The sequence below is a fragment of the Scatophagus argus genome, chromosome 13 (assembly GCF_020382885.2).
Source record: "Scatophagus argus isolate fScaArg1 chromosome 13, fScaArg1.pri, whole genome shotgun sequence".
In the NCBI taxonomy this organism is placed as follows: domain Eukaryota; kingdom Metazoa; phylum Chordata; class Actinopteri; family Scatophagidae; genus Scatophagus; species Scatophagus argus.
This window is the reverse complement of record NC_058505.1, coordinates 18,096,284-18,117,640: the sequence shown is the minus strand read 5'-3', so window position 1 is coordinate 18,117,640 and position 21,357 is coordinate 18,096,284. Positions and strand designations below refer to the sequence as shown.

The 21,357-nt window shown below is 39.4% G+C and overlaps 3 protein-coding genes across 3 annotated transcripts; 1 reads left to right on the top strand and 2 right to left on the bottom strand.

Moving 5' to 3' along the window:
- Positions 1-207: 207 nt before the first annotated feature.
- On the bottom strand, positions 208-3,622 carry dhrs1 (dehydrogenase/reductase (SDR family) member 1). Its single transcript, XM_046408338.1, has 9 exons — positions 3,465-3,622; positions 2,621-2,764; positions 2,211-2,354; positions 2,049-2,128; positions 1,647-1,779; positions 1,384-1,527; positions 1,229-1,298; positions 914-994; positions 208-807 (listed from the first exon to the last, which is right to left on the bottom strand). The coding sequence occupies exons 2-9, from the start codon at positions 2,762-2,764 to the stop codon at positions 671-673; spliced, it is 933 nt and encodes a 310-aa protein (XP_046264294.1). The 5' UTR covers positions 3,465-3,622; the 3' UTR covers positions 208-670.
- Positions 3,623-6,077: 2,455 nt separating this feature from the next.
- On the top strand, positions 6,078-19,930 carry si:ch211-14a17.10 (restin homolog). Its single transcript, XM_046407329.1, has 44 exons — positions 6,078-6,189; positions 6,312-6,367; positions 6,467-6,511; positions 6,623-6,647; positions 6,944-7,012; positions 7,098-7,187; positions 7,272-7,340; positions 7,466-7,561; positions 7,780-7,866; positions 7,955-8,053; positions 8,604-8,669; positions 8,774-8,863; positions 8,975-9,061; positions 9,149-9,238; positions 9,356-9,445; positions 9,696-9,779; positions 9,899-9,961; positions 10,051-10,107; positions 10,193-10,261; positions 10,422-10,505; positions 10,582-10,668; positions 12,287-12,370; positions 12,474-12,542; positions 12,635-12,721; positions 12,860-12,949; positions 13,039-13,128; positions 13,205-13,267; positions 13,359-13,421; positions 14,174-14,242; positions 14,350-14,433; positions 14,711-14,797; positions 14,904-14,987; positions 15,113-15,181; positions 15,296-15,385; positions 15,472-15,561; positions 15,652-15,741; positions 15,832-15,921; positions 16,019-16,099; positions 16,316-16,378; positions 17,098-17,160; positions 17,266-17,412; positions 17,527-17,568; positions 17,662-17,709; positions 19,207-19,930. The coding sequence occupies exons 1-44, from the start codon at positions 6,114-6,116 to the stop codon at positions 19,761-19,763; spliced, it is 3,879 nt and encodes a 1,292-aa protein (XP_046263285.1). The 5' UTR covers positions 6,078-6,113; the 3' UTR covers positions 19,764-19,930.
- On the bottom strand, positions 19,923-21,291 carry c13h14orf119 (chromosome 13 C14orf119 homolog). Its single transcript, XM_046407330.1, has 2 exons — positions 20,607-21,291; positions 19,923-20,510 (listed from the first exon to the last, which is right to left on the bottom strand). The coding sequence occupies exons 1-2, from the start codon at positions 21,018-21,020 to the stop codon at positions 20,337-20,339; spliced, it is 588 nt and encodes a 195-aa protein (XP_046263286.1). The 5' UTR covers positions 21,021-21,291; the 3' UTR covers positions 19,923-20,336.
- Positions 21,292-21,357: the final 66 nt, after the last annotated feature.

The window sequence follows — 21,357 nt, the reverse complement described above, 5'->3', positions numbered from 1 at the left end:
ACATTTCTCTTGTCAACAAGCGTAAGTACAAGAGTAAGTACAACAGTGTTCATCACTGGATTTCACTGATATCTCAGTCAGAGGTAGCAACTACAATTAATTGTAATTCTAAATAATACAATAATGGACAAGAGATTTCACATTTCACAGGTTGAAGATGCTTTCAGTTTGTTATTTTGAGAAAAGGAATGAGAAGTATAAACTGCAGCAAGTTAAAATTTCCTTTATTTAACCAGTCGTTACTTAGTTTGCCAGTGAAGTAGCTGTAATTCTGAGTGTATCTATTTGTCTGTAGATAACTATGATTTAGTTTACTGTTTAAGAAATTGCACAACATTTTCACATTGTGTGGCTTCACCCACAACTGACATTAGTGTTAATGTTAAGTTTACTTCAAAAAGATATAGATAGAGAGATGTTTACCTCAAACTTCATAGAATGGCATTCACTTATTACTCTAGAAAGAATGGCTACATATTTACAGTAACTTTAACAATCCTCCTTCAAAAAGTATCACTGTCAGTTTAAATTGTTTCAGGTTCCCGTAAGCCACAGGTAATGGATTTCACCTGAAACCACTGACATAACAGCAGCAATTTTAGCTGGAATTCAGATAATATAGATGAGAAACAGTATGACGCTGCCACTTCAGTCCTGACAAAGGGAATGTTTAGAATCGGCTGCTTGCCAGCGTGAGCACAAAGCGTGGCAGGCGTAGGAATGAAGGGACAACTGCTGACAACCAGGAGAGATATGGGACCTGAGTCAGGAGGAATTTTAGGGAAGTGTAATCAGCAACACTCCTTCCTGGAAATACATAGATGGACAAAATATTAAAATCATGTGACTGTACATAGTAGTAGGCTCAAATCTAAAATCTTAAAATCTAATAAAAACACTGATACAAACTTACCATCAATATCTTGTATACCATAGCGTCTTGCCAGGTCACAGGTCATGAGTACTTTCCCAGTCAGCGACATCAGATTTTTATCTTTCAGGCAGATAGAAAGAGGCAGAGACAAACAAAAGTAGGTTTAGTTTGCAAACAAACAAGACTTTCATTTGAACCAGTAAAAGGCTCTCAGCAATAAAATCAGTTTCTGAAGGCATGTTACAATAAACAACATGTGCAAATTAAATACATTATTTGCACAAAGTGCTCACTTCTGTAAAGCCTTAATGGCTTACATTTCAGTGAATGCCATCTCATACAGTATGACCCCACCTTTTGCCAGGCTGACAATGCACTTCCCACTCAGTTCTGTGGTTTCTCCATTGGCAAACACGTTTTTAAACTGAGGAAAAGAAAATCCAGAGATTATTTAGAGGGAAAAAAGCAGCTATATGGATTTGGATATGGATTTGCTGTTAAGAGTATACCTTAGAATTTACACCTTGAGGTGTATCTTTCTCCAAGATGAACTGAGACACCAACTCTGTTTGTACCGCTCCTGGCCACAGGCTGACAGAAGTCACCCCCCTACTTTTCAGTTCAACAGCCATGTCTGCTGCCAGCCTGTCACACTGGAAACAAGCCACAAAACAAACAGGTTTTTCTGACACAGAGCTAATTATACAGTATGTACTTTGTTAAATGAGATTTGGGACTCAATGATACAGGGATTCATGAGAGAAGAACTCACTGCGGCTTTACCAACACCATAAGGCACATTGAAGAGGTAGCGAAGCCCGCCCATAGAAGAAATTGTGACTATCAAACCCCGACCTTGAGCCACCATCAACCGGGATGCATAAACTGAAAAGTAATAATGGCCCCTGTAAGGAAAATAAAAAATGGAAATAAGTCAGATCATCTCCATCCATTTAGTTTAACTGAACAGACACACATCACTGTCCCATTTTCTTGTTTTGTTATGTATTCCAAAGGAGCTACTACTGACAGAAAATTCCCACTGAGCAGAAAACTGAACAAGGGATTAAGATGACTGATATCCCGATACCACACATTAGATACCAGGAGATTAAGCAGTTGGCTGACAATGACTCTGTTGACTAATCAGACATGACTAAGCACATAAATGTACCTGAGGCCTGTGTTGTTGATGGAATCCCAAATGGACGGATCAGTTTCCCAGAACTTCCTCCCCATACTCTCGAAGATGGCCTGGAACAAGAAGTTAAGTAATTCTCCTGTTCTGAGAATGTGATAGCCCATGTAGTGTTTCATGAAAGCACTGTATACCCACCTGCACTCCAGCATAAGCATTATTAACCAAGATATCCAGCCTGCCATTCTGTTCACGTTTGATCTGCTCAAACAGCTCTTCAATGTCTTCATCTTTTGTAGAATCACAGATAACTGGCACACAGTTTCCACCCCTCTCCTTTACCTGTGTTGAGAACAAAAAACATGAGCTGTGAGCCACAGAAACAAACTGCGACTGAAACACAGTTTCTTCAGAGCAGAAAACGTCCACATTTCAACTGCAATATGTTGTAAGACATGGCCCACCGGGGAGGAAATGGCATTTGTGGGATCTTTGGGAGCAACGGATCGCAAATTGCTGGCACCATCATCAGTGACAGATGAGATAAATGCACATTGCCTTTGACACTCCACCTGGTAGCTCTCTGATGTAGCTCTTAAAAAGTTCACCTGTGCAGCAGTTTGTTTCAGAGTCTTCTCCTGGCGCCCTGTGATGTAGACGGTGGCTCCAGCCTCAGACAGCTGGAGAGCTATTCCTCTGCCAATACCTCTGGAGGCACCTGTTACTACACACACCCAGCCAGACAAAGACATCTGCGGGAAACAAGGAAACAACACCACATACAATACATACATACGAGTTAATGTTGGTTAAATATAATCAGAGGTCAGCCAGGGGATAAAACACTAAAATTGCAGCATGGTTGCATAGAAGACATTGCGCCACCTCCACACACTGTCCAGAGTTCATTTGAACATCAGATTATTTTGCGTACAGCTACATTCGGTCCAGTCACTATTACTCAGCATTAGGCATGTACAGCTGACAGCTGACAATGATGTAATGAATGATATGACTGATCAGGTCCTGTTTCCTTATATAACGAGAAAAATATTCTTATACAACAAATCTTTTTCAGGCTGCTCATAATACAAACAAACTTTTCCTGTTTTGCCTTAACATGTGATACATTATCATATTTATTTTTTAACACTTTTCTATTTTTAGGTTCTAGTTGTATTGAACTTCACTCGGGATCAATAAAGTATCTATCTATCGAGTTATGAGTATGACAATTTGGCATGTCAGAAAGTGTGAAAAGGTGAAAGATTCTGTCAAAGCTGAGGATTCGTTTTCACGATTTTATAAATTTCTAATTCATGCTCATCCGAGGCAAGACTCTGCTGATATTTAACATGGTGAATTATGCAGTTACCTTTAAAATCTATAGAAGTCGTTCAGTTACGTAAAAAAAAAAAAAAAAAACCAAAAAAACTAAAAAAGAATCAATACCTTATTCCACGGAAATCGCTGGATCTGGTTTGTAGGTCTCGAAATAGTGCAGTAGTTCCTCTGACAAGGACAAGGAAACGTATCAGTTTATATGTCACGTCTGATGCATGGAAATGTTCTGAGATCACACCGTACGGTGCCTCGAGCTATTACACTATGTCACAGTATCTAGACGTCAGAACTTCCGTAATATCGCGAGAAAACGAAGTAGGGAATGGAGATGACTTTGAGGATTCATTTACGCTAACTTCCTTCTTCGTTTCAATGCCTGTAGACCTAATGTAACCTAGACTGAATGTAACGTGAGCACCTAACTCTTTCTGTGTGTGACCTATGCGATATTCTGCCAGTTTTTGTTAAATAACATTCAACCTTAACACAGTGTATGCCGGTGTGGTTTAGTTGATAACAGTTTTGATAACTATATGCTAGAATCAGTGAACTATCTTGCTGGTGAGTGGTGATGTGATCTTTGTTTAAGCTTAAGACAATGCTCAGACGATGGCGCTGTAGTCAAGTGTAACAGGACACGTGAACTGAACTGAACATGAACATTTTTTGGGCATCGCCAGTTAAATACATTGTATAGTGATTAGTTAAGAAGAGCCCTGAAAATCAGCTCGTCCCCCTTCTGCCAGACCCATCCTTGCATCTCACCTTTAGAGGATAGCGCCAAACAGATTTGGTTTAGGTCCCTGAATAAAGCACTATAAGTATACTCAAAGGATCTAGGCTGATCTACACGCCAAATAGTGTAGAGATATCAAATAGTTGGATCCCCAATTTGAATTAAGTCAAAGTACTTGGAAAATTATCTTGATGTCATGGTCAACTGAAAGAATGCTCTGCATAGTGCTTTCAGTGAGACATTTTTAAAGCCACATAATACAAGTCATAGACACCAATAATTGCACATATACATTTTATCACCAGATGAGAACTAATGGAACGCCACACAAATAAACTGTTTTGCAGCATTCCCACTTTGCCTTTTTGTTCTAATTTCCTAAACTTCAAGTACCTAACTTAACTCTGGCCATAACATACACTCACCAGGCACTTTAAATGTTTTACTCGCTCGGTTCACTGCACCTTACATTCTGCTGGCACCTTACAGTCTACTTCTACTTCTTTTTTGCACAACATTACACTGTCTATTTGTTGCATATACACTTTTTATATTGCCTTGTATGTATATTTCATATTCCCACTTTTATATTGTTATTTTTAACTTTTGTATAGCTTGTTGTGTGTATTGCTGCTGCTGCACTGCAATTTCCCAGCCTAGGATCAATAAAGTCTACCTACCTACCTACCTACCTACCTACCTACCTACCTACCTATCTGGTGTCACACCACAAAAATGACCTGGATAGAACAGATGTAGTCAGTCATTATCAACAAATAAACTTTACTGGAAGCTCACAGACACAGTGACAGCCCACTCAGACAGGTCAGCACCTTAGCCTTACGGGAAACGCTAACATTTGAATACTGCAAACATGGGAAGAAGGTCAAATCACGTGCCAGGTTTGCAAAGCAAATACTGACTCATGATAGCATACAATGATCTTGCTTCATGTTTGATACAGTTTTAAGTTTCAAGGTATGCAAATATTAGCTTTTGCAAAGATTTTGGTTCATGTGTCTCTTGCTTTTTGAAAGAGCAGCTGATTATAATGTTAGGTTTGTAGCATTTCACAGAGTCATAAAGTGTGTATCACAGGAGTGTGATATTTTATTGTGCATTTTTAGTGCATTTTATCACAAAGTTGACCACACTGACAGGCAAACACAGGATATTGGAGTTACATGTCATATACAATACCACACAGCACAATAAGTACCAATTGTCAGACCCAACAGAGGAGCACAAGAATTGACTTTTAATGTAATTGTCATTCAGTCAAATTCAAGTTACTGCAAAGATAAAAACTATGGAAAAACCTTTTAATCATTAACTTAGTGTAAATAGATGTGTGTTTGTCTCTCCCAGGATTTGTCATTCAGGATTCATCATAACAAAACTTTTCAGCATTATTATCGCCTTACTAAGAATGACTTAAACTTGTAATGGAATTTACATTTACAGAACATATTTAGTGGAAGTACAGGGGTGTTTACAGTCTGACAGTCAGCGCAGTCTCCAGTTTATATTTGAATTAAAAACACCTGTCATTGATTTCATCATCTTCATATTGTATTCTTAAATTTGTTAAGGTTATTTTATTACCCATCGTGGACAGGATAGTGTCAGCACTAACTGAATGGAAGTAGCATGTTTGTACCTAAATGTTGTCTAACTGGCATTCTCACCTTGATTGATTTCTCTTTCAGTGTTACTACAGTGTTTGGTGAAGTTAAATCAAAATGTCCATTAGAACAGATGAATTTGGCTGTGAACAAAGCTGTGTATTTTGCAGCCTTACATTTCACCTCTCATTCAAGAGGCTTCACCAGTCCATCCTCATCAAGACTAGATTAGGCTAGTCGGAAGTTTTAGCTTTTTAGTCATTGATTAGTGCCTCCTTTTTTGGGGGGTGGGGGCACCGCCCCCAGACATCTATCATTCAACAGTGTATAAAAAGCATTAGGGCTGCTGATAGAAGAGGCAAGTTTTGACAAGACAAACGCAAGACAAACAGTGTCATGGCTGGAGTTTCTTACTTTATTTGGATTTTTGTTCTTCTCTGCTGTGTTTTTCAAGCTTCTGACAACAGACATGGTAAGGAAAAGTAAACCATGCGTACTGCATTCAGTTAGTAAGCGGCAATAAAATGTAAACATTATGTACTCTAACAGTCACATTTAGCTGATTGTTAATCTCAGTTTTCCTTGCTTTCTCAGTCCATCTGGATGTGGATACTTCAACACAGTTGAAAGACATCATCTCAAAGATCCCAGTCAGTCCCCCAAACAGGCCTATAGAGTAAGATAAACACTTTTATATTGCAATTTGTTCAGTCCTTATAATGCTCTGTCTTCTGCCCTGTTGACCCCAGATAACCCTACCAGAAGGAACTGATACCCAGAATATAAATTTTACGGTATGTCCCAAATATTTTTTTTGTATGTTTATGCATCTCCTGTGGCTACTGTTTTTGAATCTAATGCTCGTATTTATTTCAACCAATCAAGTATATTTTGTTCCCCTACAGTCAATTGTTTTAAAAATCTGTACTGGTGAGTTCACTTCATTATACTTATGTGCATGTCCAACACATTCTAATGGCTGAAATATGCTAAGCACTAGTGATTAAGTATCAAAAACAGTGACAGTAGAAGGGAAGTAGCTTTTGTATGTTACTGACTTGACAACAGTGCTGTGGACAGAGGGTAGGTCAAAGTAAAAATTTCCATTGCAAATGCACACAATGTTTCAGGATGAGACTATAAAACCGTATAAATATATTGTGACACAATGTACACTCTACTATCATGCTGTTTAAACATCTGCCATCACTGATGTGCCTTGTTAGGTATGAAGGAACAGCTGACACAGCTTAACACGCAGCTTCAGCAGACATCTCTGCGAAACAGCCAATTAAGTGAGTATTCATCATTTTAGAATCAGAGGTTTTGGGCCTGCTGGGGTTGCTGTTGCTCTGATACAACCTGTCCTCTTTCTGACAGATAATGAAGCCTTTGGCTTGAGGAGTGAAGTCAGACTGCTGAAACTACAGCTTGCTGCATGCAGTTCGACAGCCTCAGCGATTACTGGCTGTAAGCTTTTTGTTGTAATTCATACTCTTTGGTGCATGATCAGACGACACACAACATAAACCAGCTTTTAACTGTTTCTGACAGCTTATCAAACCCAGTTACTCAACAAAATGAAACAGCTTCTGGAGACATTTGATAGTGACACATTTCTGAGTAAGTGCATCTGACTTGGAGTTACACATCTCCAATTTTTTTTTTTTTTGTATTGTAACACAATATCTGCAGATTTTTTTTAATCATCATTTATATCGTCATCTCGTATAAATGTTTTTGTCTAGTTCTTAGAATCATCAAGCTCACCAGGGAAGTGAACACGTTACAGAAAAGGATCAACAATGCTGCTAATTCGACTGAAACTACCACTGATGTCAGAGGCGAGTGTTCTTTTATTGCTCTACATCTGCTGACAGAGTCTCTACATTTTAGCACTTTTGTTTTACTACTAATACAATAAACTCCAATATCATTTTTGTTTTGAATTATTTGAACTTGGGTCCAACTTCTCGACATTTCCTTCTGCACCGATAATTCTGTGAGAACGGCTTTGTTAGCTTGAACTTTGATGTTTCATATCTGACCTTGTGTCTCACAGAACTGCAGAGAGAGCTGGAAGAGAAAAACGCTCAACTGACTGCAAAGACACAGCAGATTGATGGAAACCACACAAACTCTTTACTGAGTAAGAGCTATTTTTACATTTACAAGACATTTGTAGAACAGCTGTAAACAATCTCAAGGTCCTGAAATCTTTTTTGGTGTGTCTTCAGTTCTTCAGATTATCTCACTGCAAAATCAGATCTGGGATCTGGAGCAGGCAAAATCAAGAAAAGGAGAAGCCAGGCTTCAACCCGACAGGAGAAGTCTGGGTAATCTGCTGCCCACTTGAGTGGAATATTTGCATGTTATGTTATGAAAACTGCCTGTCCATAATTCAGGGGGCACATTTGAAGTATTACTGTATAACTTTTGAGACAAAAAATACCACATCCCTCCTTTTACAAACAAAATGGTGAACTACTAATAAATAAAGCACATCGTTGCTCAGTTCAATTCACTCACTTTTTCTGTCCGGCCTTACTTGGTCTGGTATTATCTTATGTGGCTAATGTGATGTTAGCCAATGTTAGCAAACATTAGATAAAGATGATGTACATTACTGTTTTAGTTTAGTGACTTTATGACTCCATTCTTCAGCGGTGCAACAAAAAAAAAGGACTTAGCATTTTAGCTAAATGAGTTAGCTAAATGTAGACGTTTATATGGAACAGTAGCTAAACATTTAGCAGTATCTTCTTATGGCAGCTGTCTTCCACTTTATATCGTCTGTCTATTTTTTGTCAGGCGTGAATCAATCTTTTTGTATATTGTGTTTGTAGTGATGATTTGTTTTCTGCTCAATCACTTTCACCCCATCAGCTCTACAAGAGCAACTGGACAGAAAGATCAGTCTGCTTCGGCGCAAAGGAGATGCAGTCTCAGTCAGTCAGTAAAATTCTTTACAGCTGTCAGTACTGTCACCGTAAATAACAACGTCGCAGCTTTGGGATCTAACATTTCCTGACACACATTCTGTGTTGATCCTGCAGTGCTGGAGCTGATTTCAGTGAACAGTAAGATCACAGCGATGCAGAGGCTCATCAGTGCCCACATTGAGGAGTCCAGCACTAATACTGCCAGTGAGTCGTACCCAAATTTTGTGTTTTGACATCTCATAGTTACAGTTTCTGTCTGGTCTTGTATGATACATTCTTTATGCTGCTAAGGTTTGATTTTGGTGTATTTTAAAGTTTACCAGAAACAATGGAGGCAAAAAGTTGATCTCCTTAAAAAGAAGATCATAGAGTTGAATCGCGACGAGCATAACACAGAACTTAGTAAGTGTGCAACTCAACAACATACACTTTTTCGTTGTTGTGTTCAGTAGAGCATTCATTTGACATCCTTTATCTTTTTATCTCCAGCCAAAGAGATTTTGAAGTTGCAGGCCGAGGTGGAGCATTTTGCACAGTTAGTATTAAACGCAAAAAGGACAACTGATGCCCAACTTAGAGGTAAATAATCCTGCAGCTCCATGAACCTTGATTTACTTAAACCTGGCTTCAGCTAAAGCTGCTGGATTGTGAATATAACTTAGTCTGTCTAAATAATTGTTGTCTTTTTCATCTTAGAACTAAGAGTTATGTTGGAGGAGGAAAGGAAACGGCACGGACAGTTACAGAAGCAGCTGGAGGAAGCAGACTATGCCCAGGCACAACTCAGTAAGTATCAGCAAAAAAAGGAGGCAGATTAATCTCTGATTTTACAGGTGCATTTGTGTATTATAACTATGGCTTAAAATCAAGAGTTTAATTCAAAATCCAACACTTTGTAAAGCAATTTTTCAAAAATCAAATGATTCTACCCTTAAAGCATATTTTCTGAAATGTTGGATCATTCCTTTCTGGAATGTTGGAAAAAAAAATCAACAAATTACCCAAATATTGAAGTCTTTTCTTTTACTTTGACCAGTCATAAAATCCATTAGCATTATGAAAGAGGTGAGAGAGCTGGAGGATGACAAGCAAGACCAGACATCAACAAGTCAAGCCACCAGTGAGTCCTCATCTCCAACTTCTGTTGTTAAAGTCAGGCTTAAAAGCAGCTGATAGTGGTTGCCAGGGGTGTTTGGTGGCTTACACTTATCCGAACCCCTTTTCATTTCTTTAAACCAGCTCTTCAGACTCTGCTTCAAGCCAAAGAAAGGGAATATGCCAAAGCTCAGGCCGAAATAAGGGGTGAGTTTGTTTTATACTGCTCTGAGCACTTCAAACCTCAGTTTCAGTTGAGCACTTTGATGACCTGGTTTCCTCTTTTTATACAACAGAGCTGCAGAGGAAACTGAAGAGTGCACAGCGCTCAGGACCTGAGGAAAGACATGAACGTGAGTTGAGAACATCAGCTAAAGGCTCTGATGATTCATGTTTGACTTTCGGTTCTCATATGGTTTATTTGTGTGTTTCTATCAGGGGTACAAATTGAATTTGAGCAGAAGATTGCAGAACTGAACAGAACTGCTGACTCCAAAGCAGTACTTAGTGAGTAATGTTTAAATGCAGCATTACCATTTTAGTTTCACCACAGTCCAATAACCACATTTAGCTGACATCTCTTCATTTTACATGAGAGGTGTCTCCTGCTCAGTTTGTTGCAGAATTTAAACTGCGTTGTGATGTTTGCTCTGATTTCCTGGGTCAGTTCTGAACGTGTTAAACCTGCACAATGAGCTAACAACTCTGAAGGAAATGATCTCCGCCACAGGCAACCCAGAGAGAAAATCGGGTGAGTAACAGTGAGCACAGTGAACAGTGTTTCGGTCTGTCCCAGTTTTCATTGTCAGTACTTTTTCTCATCACAGAGCTGCAGCGGCAACTGGAGAGGAAGCAAAAAGACCTGGACTTCAAGACTGCTGAGATAGAGAGACTGTTTGCAAACCCCAGAATAAGTGAGCACTTTGATTCAATACATTGTGATCATCTGGATGAACTGTTCCTTTAAATCTAAAACATCTTCATGGGTGCAGATTTGTCAGCACCAGAAATATCAAATTTGTTGCTGCTGTATCATATTCAGAAGTGAATCCACATTGTTAGTTTGATTGTGACACACATGGTAAACTGTATGTATTGTATATTTTGTCATAGTGTTGCTATAGCAACCTTTTTAGATGAAACTCTGAAAACATACCAGGATAAAGATTGTAACTATTACTGAAAAGAAATCATTCATGAAAATCACTTTAACCTCAATGACAATACACCAATCAGCCACAACATTAAAACTACCAACATCATTAAAATCTTTAAATGAAATCTTCAGCTTGGAAAGCTTGAGTTCTGACAATCATGTGGATGTTCTTTGACACACACCACCCACCTAAACATTGCAGACCATACACACCCCCACCCCTCCCCTCGATCTGGATGGGATCCGGGGAGACTGCAGGCTGTTGTTGCGGTCTTTGAGACATTCCTGAGCTGTTTTTGAAATGTGATGGGGTCCAGCTGGGAGGAGGCTGCTGCTAACAGTCAGAGCTGCTGCCATGGGGGGAGGTGTGTTTGGTCTGAAGTGTTTAGGTTGGTGGTGTGTGTGAAAGTACATGCACATGATTGCCAGAACCCAAGCATTCCCACAGAACACTGCATTGTAAACAGATGAGTAATGTTATTCACTTCACCTGTCAGTGTATAAAGTCAATCTCTTAACATAACAACTACCTGAAATAAATTATCACTGCATGTTTTATCGCAATTTGCAAAAAGTCTGACAGATAACACTGAGTGTTTTCTTAATGTAAGTTAAAATGTTTTTTGTTAGATGATAAATTATATTACTTTATCTAAAAAATTGTGCTTTTTCAGGGGTTTCCATTATGTACTAAGACATAATGAAATGAAATCAAGACTGCATAAGAAAACTGAACATTTTCTTCCATCAATGAAAATAAAGCAAACTTTGCAGAAATACCAACATGCTGCAGAGAGAAAGAAACCGTTAGTGATTCAGTGCTTCTGTCACACTGCAATTCCCTTATGGGATTACAGTAATTAAGTACTGTACTTTGAAAAGGTGTGGGTGGAAAATTCCTCAGTGAAGAAATAAAGCTTGGTTGCTTTCCTAAAAATGTTGGCTAAAATGATCCAAAATCTTTATAAGACATATATTATTTTTTATCCAACATTTTCATCCTTTAAAATCATGACAGCACACTAAGCTAATTCTCTTGAATCTTTTTACTCGGATAGAATGGGTACATGAAAATGTACCCACAATATCTAAAATTAATTTGGGACTACTACTGCTTGCAGTAATTTTCAGTTCTGTTTGTGAAATTTAATGGATTACCTCTGCTCTCTTCTTAACTCTGCAAGTCCTTCGGTGTTTTGAGCGTTAATGACTGGCTAGTTGCCACGCAGAAAGTCCGGTTTTAAATAAATACTGTTAGCACAATTTAGAGAATTATAGAATAAATTAAAAAGACACTTAATTTTTAATGTTGAGGACTCGTGAGTTTTCTCAGACATTAAATCCAGTCAAACTCACTGCATGTTTCTTTGTTTCAGTTTTAACCCTCATTGAGCTGCAAGATGAGATATGGGAGCTTCAGAAAAATGCTGCCAATGAGACCAGTGGTGCCCACATGAAAGGTTTTTAAATGACATTGCACCAATTCAGAGTGAAATTATTTGAGAAATTAAATCACAAATGACTAAATGTAATCTACATTAAACAGTTTTTATTTTTTCCCAGAGTTGCAAAACAGACTGGATGGCCTTATCACTGAAGTAGAAGATAAAGGCGGCGAAAACACAAATCTGAGTGGGTTTGAAATAATTAAACTACCGCCTTCTTACAGTATATTTTATTTTAGTAAATTTTATTTTTGCCTTCTCTGTTGTGATGTGCTCCAGTCCTAAAAATCCTTACGCTGCAGAGTCAGGTGGAGCATCTGCAGAAACAGTTGTCAAACCAGATGTTAAAAACCTCTCAGGCAAACCGTAAGTACTTTCCAACAAACCTTTACAATCCCCCAAGCAGGCTAATCATGACCTGCTGCTGATGTAGTTTGTAAAATTGTTATTGTTGTGTCTTCTGCATATAGCTAACAAATGTGTTTTAATTTTAATTTGTCTTAGAGCTCAGAAATGATCTTGTGACCAAGAGGGAAGAGCTGCAAAAGTACATCAATGAGCTGAATGAAAAGGATCAGACTAATGCCAGACTGAGTGAGTAAAAAAGGAACATGTGTCTACATTCATTATTGAGAAATAGTCTGAAATGTACTCCTATAAGATATATTATTTCTGTTTCTCAGTTCTCACAGTCACTGATCTGCACAACCAACTGAGGAACTTTGAAAATGAAAAACACAATGAGGGCCGAGCATCTTCTGCCATAATAAGTAGTGAGCATCTCATTTGCCTCTGACTTTGCTGACTTCACGCATTGGCAGAAGCTGAACCATATCTTACTCTTTCTAGAGCTGAGAGAACAACTGCAGGAAAAAGAGGAGCAGCACACTCGTGATCGGGCTGAGATCAATTGTAAGTTCATAGCTCATAGTTCACACGTAGGTTTCTGCAATAAGAAATGAAAAGCAAATCAAATTAAATATGAATGTGTTTTTTGTTCTAGCTCTGCAGAATCAACTGAACCAGACAGAGGCACAGTGTTCCAGTTTTGAGCAGAAACTTAAAGGTGACTACAGTCTCTGCTGACTTGCTACTGGCCAACAATGTCTCTGTCTTTTTAAAATGAGTCTTCACATCTTATTCTGTTCAGGAAATGATTGGATTTTATATCATATAGAAAGGACTGTTAGTTTTACAGCTGAATCCAGTTAAGGCTGGAGGGAGAAGCACAAACGATCAAAATTTTGCCTCCCTTCCATTGATTTTTTTAAAACCTCAATGTATGACCCTTTACTATACAACAATATTGAAGAGCCACAGTTCGCTCAGAAGAGGGGCTAGAGGAAAAGTTATCCTGGGTAAAATGGACTAGAAGATGTGGGTGAATATTGGGTGAATTATTTATATGATATTTATTTATTATTTCAAGCAATTACTAGGGATGTGGTAATTCGGGAGCAGTAGTGCTTCCTTAATCCGTCAGATAGTTAACAAACAAGGAATCGTTTGGGAGGCTTTCTTACAGGTATGACAGTATCATCTACATGAAGTTATATGGATGGGGTATGTCATGGACAACAATTGGCTCGTGATCTTGTTATTGCCAGATAGCCTGCACTTTTGGCTGCAAAGATGAAGTGAATAATATGTGGCAGAGAGGGCAATGCTGGTGAACAGATGTTTCCTGTCAAATCCATGACTATGGGATTATCTGAAATAAACTCTGAAGAAGAAATTGCTCGCTCTGCTCAGTTTGCCCTGTTTTTACAGCATTGAAATATTTGATCAACAGTTCAAATATTAAGTGTGTCCTTACAGATCTGCAGAATGACCTGGATGCCAAAATGAAGGAACTGCAGTCCAAGTCTGACACCGTCTCTTCTCTTGGTGAGTGGTGGTGCTGTGTTACCAAAGAGTGAGTTACTTAATTAACAAAATAAGAGACCATGAAATTGATCATGAAAATGATTGTCTTTTAAATCTGGTACTTTCAGCTCTTCAAGTTTCTACATTAACTCTGCAACTGGAGGAGCTAAAGAGACAACTGCAAAACACTGATTCTGAAACCAAAATTAAAGGTGGGTGATGTTGTCACTATACAGTTTAAGATTGCCCATAAATGTTATTATTTCTTGATTTGAAAGATATACCATCTCTGTGATTTTTTCATTTCCATGTTCTTTAAAGTCAGTAACTGGTGCAGCAGCAGTGACAAATAGATGAAAAAATATTTTAAATGGCTACTGTGCAACTTAGTAAGAGAGAAACATCCACACAGTGATTTTATTCATATCAAGGTGTGAAGAACAAAATATGTACAAATTACAAAATTCTTCTTCTATTTTTGTTGTACAGAACTTCAAAAACTTATAGATGAGAAAAATAATGAGCTGACCCTCAAAACAGAGGAGCTGAAAGCAAGAAGTGCTCAACCACAAAGACGTGAGTGTAACGTGATTATACGCACAGAAAGAATCTAAATCACTGCATTATATGTGAGGAGTTAGACATGCTAAAATGTGATTATCTGTTTTGAACCCTCTTTCAGTTCTGCAGATTATTACAATACAAACAGAGATTGAGAAATTGGCCACTGTGGCAGCAAACGACACAGATTACTACAAGATGAGAGGTGAGTGACTGAAACAAATGCACATAGAGTATATCTGTACTCTAAATATTATAACATTGAATTAACCATGAAAACAATATACTTGCTTAAATGAAATAATGGTGTTCTGTGTCTGTTGTCTGCAGCACTCCAAGACCACCTGAATGACTTGATTGACGGAATCCAAGATGAAAACAATGAAAATACTAAACTGAGTGAGTCATCATCAGAACAACAGAAAAATATATAGTATATATAATGTGTTTCGCCATTGTTGATCGTGATCTTGTGTCCACTGAATTGATCTAATTCAGCCTTTCCTCTGTTAGTGTTTAAAATCTTGTCTCAACAAGACGAAATAACAAGACTGAAGAAACAAGAAGAGCGTTTGACACAAGCAGAACAGGAGAAAATTAAAGGTGGGAAGCGGCCTTTACAAGTACCTTATGTACTTGGTTTTCAGACATTTTGAGAAAATCAAACATCCATTCTGTCTTTCTCTAAGATCTGGAGAATGAACTGGAGGGCATCAGAAATCAGATAAAAGAAAAAACAGCGATGCTAGAATCCAGTGACACAAGGATTGCCAACTTATGTGAGTCTTCTACTCAGTACTGGTAAAAAGAAAACAATACAGAATTATCAAAGTGAATCAGAATACTAAAGTAGCTTTATCTTTTTTTAGCGGCTCAGATTATGGAACTTCACAAGAAAATCAAACCACTGGAAAATGAGATATCAGACCTCAGAGAAGAACAAGAAGAGAACCTTGAAGGTAAAGAACAAAATGTGACAAGTGACTTTGTCATCTGTCATGGAGTAATACTTCTTTCATGATTTTGATTGATCTCTTAATCATTTTCAGAGCTTCGGAAGAGACTGGATTTGTCCACGAAACAACTGCAAAACAGTGAACTTCAACTCAAGGAAGCAGATGCAAAGAATTTTAACTCAAGTATGAAAAGTTCTTATTTGCTTTATGTTTCATCTCATGTTTTTCTGCTTTCTCTAAGCACAAAGTAACAGTGCAGCTCTGTCTGTGTCTCTGCTAGTAATGGAGATTGCCGATCTGAGGGTAAAACTGAAAACGGCTAAGAGGCAGGCATCCAAAGCTGAGACACAACAAATCAGTGGTTTGTCATTCTGTTTCCTTCATCGTCCAACACATTATTTCTTTCTGTGTATGCTAGAAAAGATGTTAGAAATATTCCCAAATCTGTCATGTGATACCTGAATCATGCGTCTGTCTGTGAAATTGAACTTCCTAAATCCTTCGTTCTTTATCCAGAATGTGGCAGAAAAAATCTATTTGGTTTTTGTGTTAGTTGTGTTTTTTTTCCCCCTCTCAGAACTGGAACAACAAATACAAACACAGCAAAGACAGAACAAACAACTTGAAAATGCAAATAAAGGTAAGCACTGCACACTGCAATCTCTTTAAGAGATATACTACTCTTCAGAGAGTTAGATGACCAGATCAATACCACTCATATGTCTGCACTAGAGGCGGATAGTGGCCACTGACTGTACAGCCTCTAAGAGTCTGAAAAAAAAAATCACCTCACACCTTGATTTTTTTATGGTTAGTTTGATCAGTTCCATATTTACTTATTGATCGCTCATTTCCTAGTGTTGAATTTTTTTCACAGGAAAGGGAGGGTTGATATCAGACAATTAGTCAACTATTGGCTTTTTCCTGCATCAAACTATATGGGCCTTCTCAGTCGACCCCTACTCTGTGGGCTATCAAACTGAAAGCTGATTAGCTTAGCTTAGCACAAAGTCAGGAAACGACGGGTCTGGCTGTCCCCACACAGGAAGTAGTCCGGCATATAACCCTCCACTATTGTTTTCACACTTTAGTTTTTGTTCATGTTAAATAATGAGCTTTAGTGGTTGTGGCAGGTGGACTCTTTTACCTTTGAACAGTTCCAGGATAGCTATGTTCCCTGTATTTCTAATCTATATACTAAGCTAGACAAAGCTGGCCATGGCAGGCTGTTCGTATTCATGTGTAAACATGCAAGAGGATCTTCACTCTAACTCTCGGCAAGAAAACAAATACCCGTAAGTGTATTTCACTTAGTGTTTGATACATTTTGCTTCCTCCTCGTCCTCCTCTCTTTGTCAGACTTAAAGCAACAGGTGAAGGAGATGGAAATGTGCTGCAGTGATACTGCCACCCAGTGTGACGGTGAGATCCTCCTCGTGACCTCATTATCACACTATAAATGTCACTGTCTGTGAGATAAAGCAAGTCACTTGAAGTAGTTTTTGAAATGAATGTTTCATCAAACAGATTTACAAAGACAACTGCAACAGAGCCATGAGGATGCAGATCGCCTGCAGCAGCAGCTGCACGAGAAGGATACCACACTCAGTCAGCTTCAGCAGGATTTAGAGGAAAAGACCAGGGAGTTTAACAAACTGCTTGATGATTACAACAGTATGTTCCACCTTCTGGAATTGGACATACGAAGAATGAATGAATGGTGGTTTTGATCTCATGATTCTCAAACAAATGTATTAATTTAAACTGTCTTTTCTGTCCCAATGCTAGCCCTGCAACAAGAGAGGAACAAACTTGAAGATGATGTACAAGGTAGCTATTTGCTCTGTTCAGCAAAGCACAGAGAGTTCACTGTGCACCAACCCCCTCCACAAAAAAAATGTGTGCTGTTCTTTCTCTCCTCAGCTCTTCAAGACAAACTGGCTGATGTGGAAGACAAGACGATCCGTGCCCGTGAGTGAAGTTCATTTCCTTTCTGGGAAAGTTTTTATATGTTATGATGATGTTTAAATCCTACATGTGTTCAAACTGCCTCTATGAACAATTCCAGTCCGGTTTCCGCCCCCGCCATAGTGCTCTACTGAAAATCACACCTCATGACCTCCTCATGGCAACTGATTCCAGTTTGCTCACCATTCTCATCCTTCTTGGTCTGAGTGCGGCCTTCGATACTGTTTCTCACACCACCCTCCTCAATAGATTACCCTTACACCCCCCCCCCACACGCAGACTGGTTTCATTCATATTTCTCAGGCCACACTCATCCAACTCCAATCCTTCAGATCCCAGCCCTCCCCCATCACTTCTTGTGTGCCCTGTGCCTCTGTCTTGTGCCTCTGTCTCTTCATCATCTACCTCCTTCCCCTTGACAATATCTTTCACAAATTCAACATCCATTTCTACTGCTTCACGCCCCTCCCTCACCAAACACACCACTTCTATCATTGTCCACAGGCTTGTCACCTCCTGTATTGACTATTGTGATTCCCTCCCCTTTGGTCTGCCTCACAAATCCCTCCATAAGCTTCAACTGGTCCAGAACTCAGCTGCTTTTATCATCACCAAAACTCCCTCATTCCACCACATCATTCCCATCCTTCAGCAGGTCCACTGGCTCCCGGTTAAATTCAGAGTAGAATTCAAAATCCTCCTGTTTACATTCAAGGCCATCCACAACCTCGTCCTTCCCTGTTTTTCTGATCTCCTCCGTATCGCCACCTCATCCTGCTTGCTCAGATCCTCTTCCTCCATTCACCTCGCTGTGCCCTCTGCCCGCCTCAGCATTATGGGCAGCAGAGCTTTCAGCTGCTCTAACATTGACCCTCTCCCTCAGTTCAAATCCAGACTCAAAACCCACCTCTTTAAAACAGTATACTCACTCTAACCACATCATCCCATTTTACAGTGTCTTGCTCTTTCTAAAGTGTCCTTGAGTCTTGAGAAAGGCGCTTATAAATAAAATGTATTATTATTAGTGATAAAAATATAAACCCTAGTCACATATACACACACTGTTAGATTTGGCTCTCATACTGTATCTGTATGGATGGATGAAGCACTCTGTGACTTTCACATTCTGAGGTCTCTTTACTTGTCATCTACTACTACTCAGCCTGTGAAAGAAATAGTTGTATAATGTCTTCAGTGGCTTTGGAGAACGAGGTGTTTACCAGACACGGAGAGTCTAATGAAAGATATTGCCAATTGCATTTTGGGAAATGCAAGACCCAGCATTTTTTTTACCTTGACCTATGCTAAAGCACAAAGTCAGCACAACTCACCTCTTCTGCTGCAGTACTGACCACTGATTTTCAGTCTGTGTCTTGTGACTCCCCAACTTCATGGAAGCAAAATATTTAAGTACTCATTTAAACTTTTTAATGTTGATTTTCTCCTAAATGTGATGTGAAGATACATATGATCTTCAGTACTACATATCTCTGTTTTCAGGGAAGATGACCTTCGATCAAAACACAGCACACCCAAGAATAGCTCTGTCTGCTGATGACACCGAGCTGTCCACTGGTGCTGAAATACAAAACGTTCCCGACAATCCAGGCCGGTTCGATGTGGCTCTGGCTGTCCTAGGCAAAACCGGCTTCTCAACGGGCAGACAATACTGGGAGGTGTCTGTTGATGGGAAACTTTGTTACCACATTGGGATGGCCAGTGAATCTGTTCAAAGAAAGGGCACGATAACATTCAGGCCCGAGACAGGTTTCTGGACTATTATCATGAACAAACAGGGTCAGCTGAAAGCTCTTGATGGGAGACAAGTTATTATTCCAGTTCAGACACAACCTCTGACACTGGGCATTCTACTGGACTACAAAAAAGGACAGATCTCATTTTACGACAGCAGTACCAGATCTCATTTATATTCATTCGTAGGTAAAAAGTTTACTGACAAAATCTATCCATTTATCAATTTTTGTGTTGATGACACTGCAAGTGGAACTCCAATAGTGTCACTTAGTCCTGGATCAATTGATTGGATAAAATCCTAAGCCGCGAAAGTTGTATTTTATCCTATGCGTCAAATGTGAGCCATGTATCTAATTAAGGATTATCTCAGTAGGTATCAATCCCTGTGACTGCAGAACACTTCTCACACATAATTCTGTTATTACTGCATCTGAATGCTTCAGACAATAAAACAACAAATACACAATAATGCAATTTGTTTATTCTTCTGTCTGAAAAAAGGAATTTTTCTCTTGTCCATGTCATTCCTGATATTTTAATCACAAGGTTGAAAAATTAAGCCTGTAAGTTTAATTGTCCGACTGCCAGATGTTTATTTCAGCAGAGCTTCATCCACGATGAAAGACCTAAACAAAAAGTTCTGAACTTTATAAAAAATAGTGGTATAATGTGTGATGCTGCCCTGGAGCATCTGGCACAGCAAACATAGTAAAAACTGTTTAGACTGAATAAACACTTCTGTTCTTCCAATGAAATAGTTTACCTTCAACAAAAAGCTCCCATCATAGTTACACAAACATTACTCTGAAAACTGTCTCAGGTCTAATACCCACTTCTCGCTACATGTCACCTTTCCATCACACCACAAACATGGCTCAGTCTCTTCCTGCTGTACCAGCTACGCTCCTGTAAAAGTGGGCAACAAAAACTGGGTCCCGCTCTTCCAGCATGTGCAGGAAATGATTCCTCTCCTCTTCTCCCCAAGATTCAAACCACTGGGTCCAGAGGCGGAGCTGGCATTCAAAGATGTTTGGTAGCCTGTCTTTAACCTTGTCAGACAACAAAAAGAAAAAGCACCTGTTAATGTTAGAAATCAAACATCACTCTCTGGGTTAACTGTTACTGAGTGACAGTGCAGGACGTACCTGAAGAGTGCTCAGTGAATCTAGGAGGGTGCATACTTTCCCAGGCACAGCTTTCCCCAGAAGGTCCTGCAAAAACCGTTCCTTCTGAAAGGCTGTCCAGCCCTGGAACCAGCTCAGAACACACCGCTGCTCCTGGAGGCTTACATATGAGATGGGCTCCGGATCTCTCACCTGACCTGCACTCGGAGAAGAGCAGGACAGTTCCCCAAGGCTGGGGGGGCTTGTTGCACACCGTGGAGCTGCTGGAAAGTCGTCCGGGCTGAGAGTGGAGCAGCCGGTCCAGTGCTGTGTCGCTATGGTCTGTGAGCCCTCTGTCGGATCCCTGAGCTTGGAGTTGAGAGTGTTGATGGGCTGCTGCTGTTGCTGCTGCTGCTGCGGATTTAAGCCTTGACTGACATGACTGAACCACGACATCTTTGTAAATACAGGGTTTGTTTCAGCTTGGGAAAAGTCAACAATTTCTCTGTTAATCAGCAATGCCAGCTGCTGAGACACTGTTCCAGTATGGGTAACCTCAACATGTAGCTTAGCTTACATCTAACATTAAGCAATACTAAGGTTCGAGACAAAACTCAAAATCAGCGCCACAATTATCTGGTCTTTTTTAATGTTAATTGCCTTGTTGTCGGCATATTTTAAGTACAGCGACGGTCAACCAGAGTCGCGCTAATCTTTCTATACAGGAAGAGCACCGAGCTAATTAGCTTTGTTATGTAGGAAATCAAGCTTGCGCAGGCATTGCGCAATTTGT

Bases quoted from the DNA above. Each gene is read 5' to 3' on its own strand.
- dhrs1 (XM_046408338.1), bottom strand. From the start codon at position 2,764: ATGTCTTTGTCTGGCTGGGTGTGTGTAGTAACAGGTGCCTCCAGAGGT. The intron at 2,355-2,620 runs GTGAACTTTTTA...TTCTCAACACAG, and splicing joins TGAAACAAACTGCTGCACAG to GTAAAGGAGAGGGGTGGAAA. The intron at 808-913 runs GTAAGTTTGTAT...ATGTATTTCCAG, and splicing joins TGGTATACAAGATATTGATG to GAAGGAGTGTTGCTGATTAC.
- c13h14orf119 (XM_046407330.1), bottom strand. From the start codon at position 21,020: ATGTCGTGGTTCAGTCATGTCAGTCAAGGCTTAAATCCGCAGCAGCAG. The intron at 20,511-20,606 runs GTACGTCCTGCA...TTGTCTGACAAG, and splicing joins ATTCACTGAGCACTCTTCAG to GTTAAAGACAGGCTACCAAA.
- si:ch211-14a17.10 (XM_046407329.1), top strand. From the start codon at position 6,114: ATGGCTGGAGTTTCTTACTTTATTTGGATTTTTGTTCTTCTCTGCTGT. The intron at 7,341-7,465 runs GTAAGTGCATCT...GTTTTTGTCTAG, and splicing joins TGATAGTGACACATTTCTGA to TTCTTAGAATCATCAAGCTC. The intron at 9,239-9,355 runs GTAAATAATCCT...TTTTCATCTTAG, and splicing joins AACTGATGCCCAACTTAGAG to AACTAAGAGTTATGTTGGAG.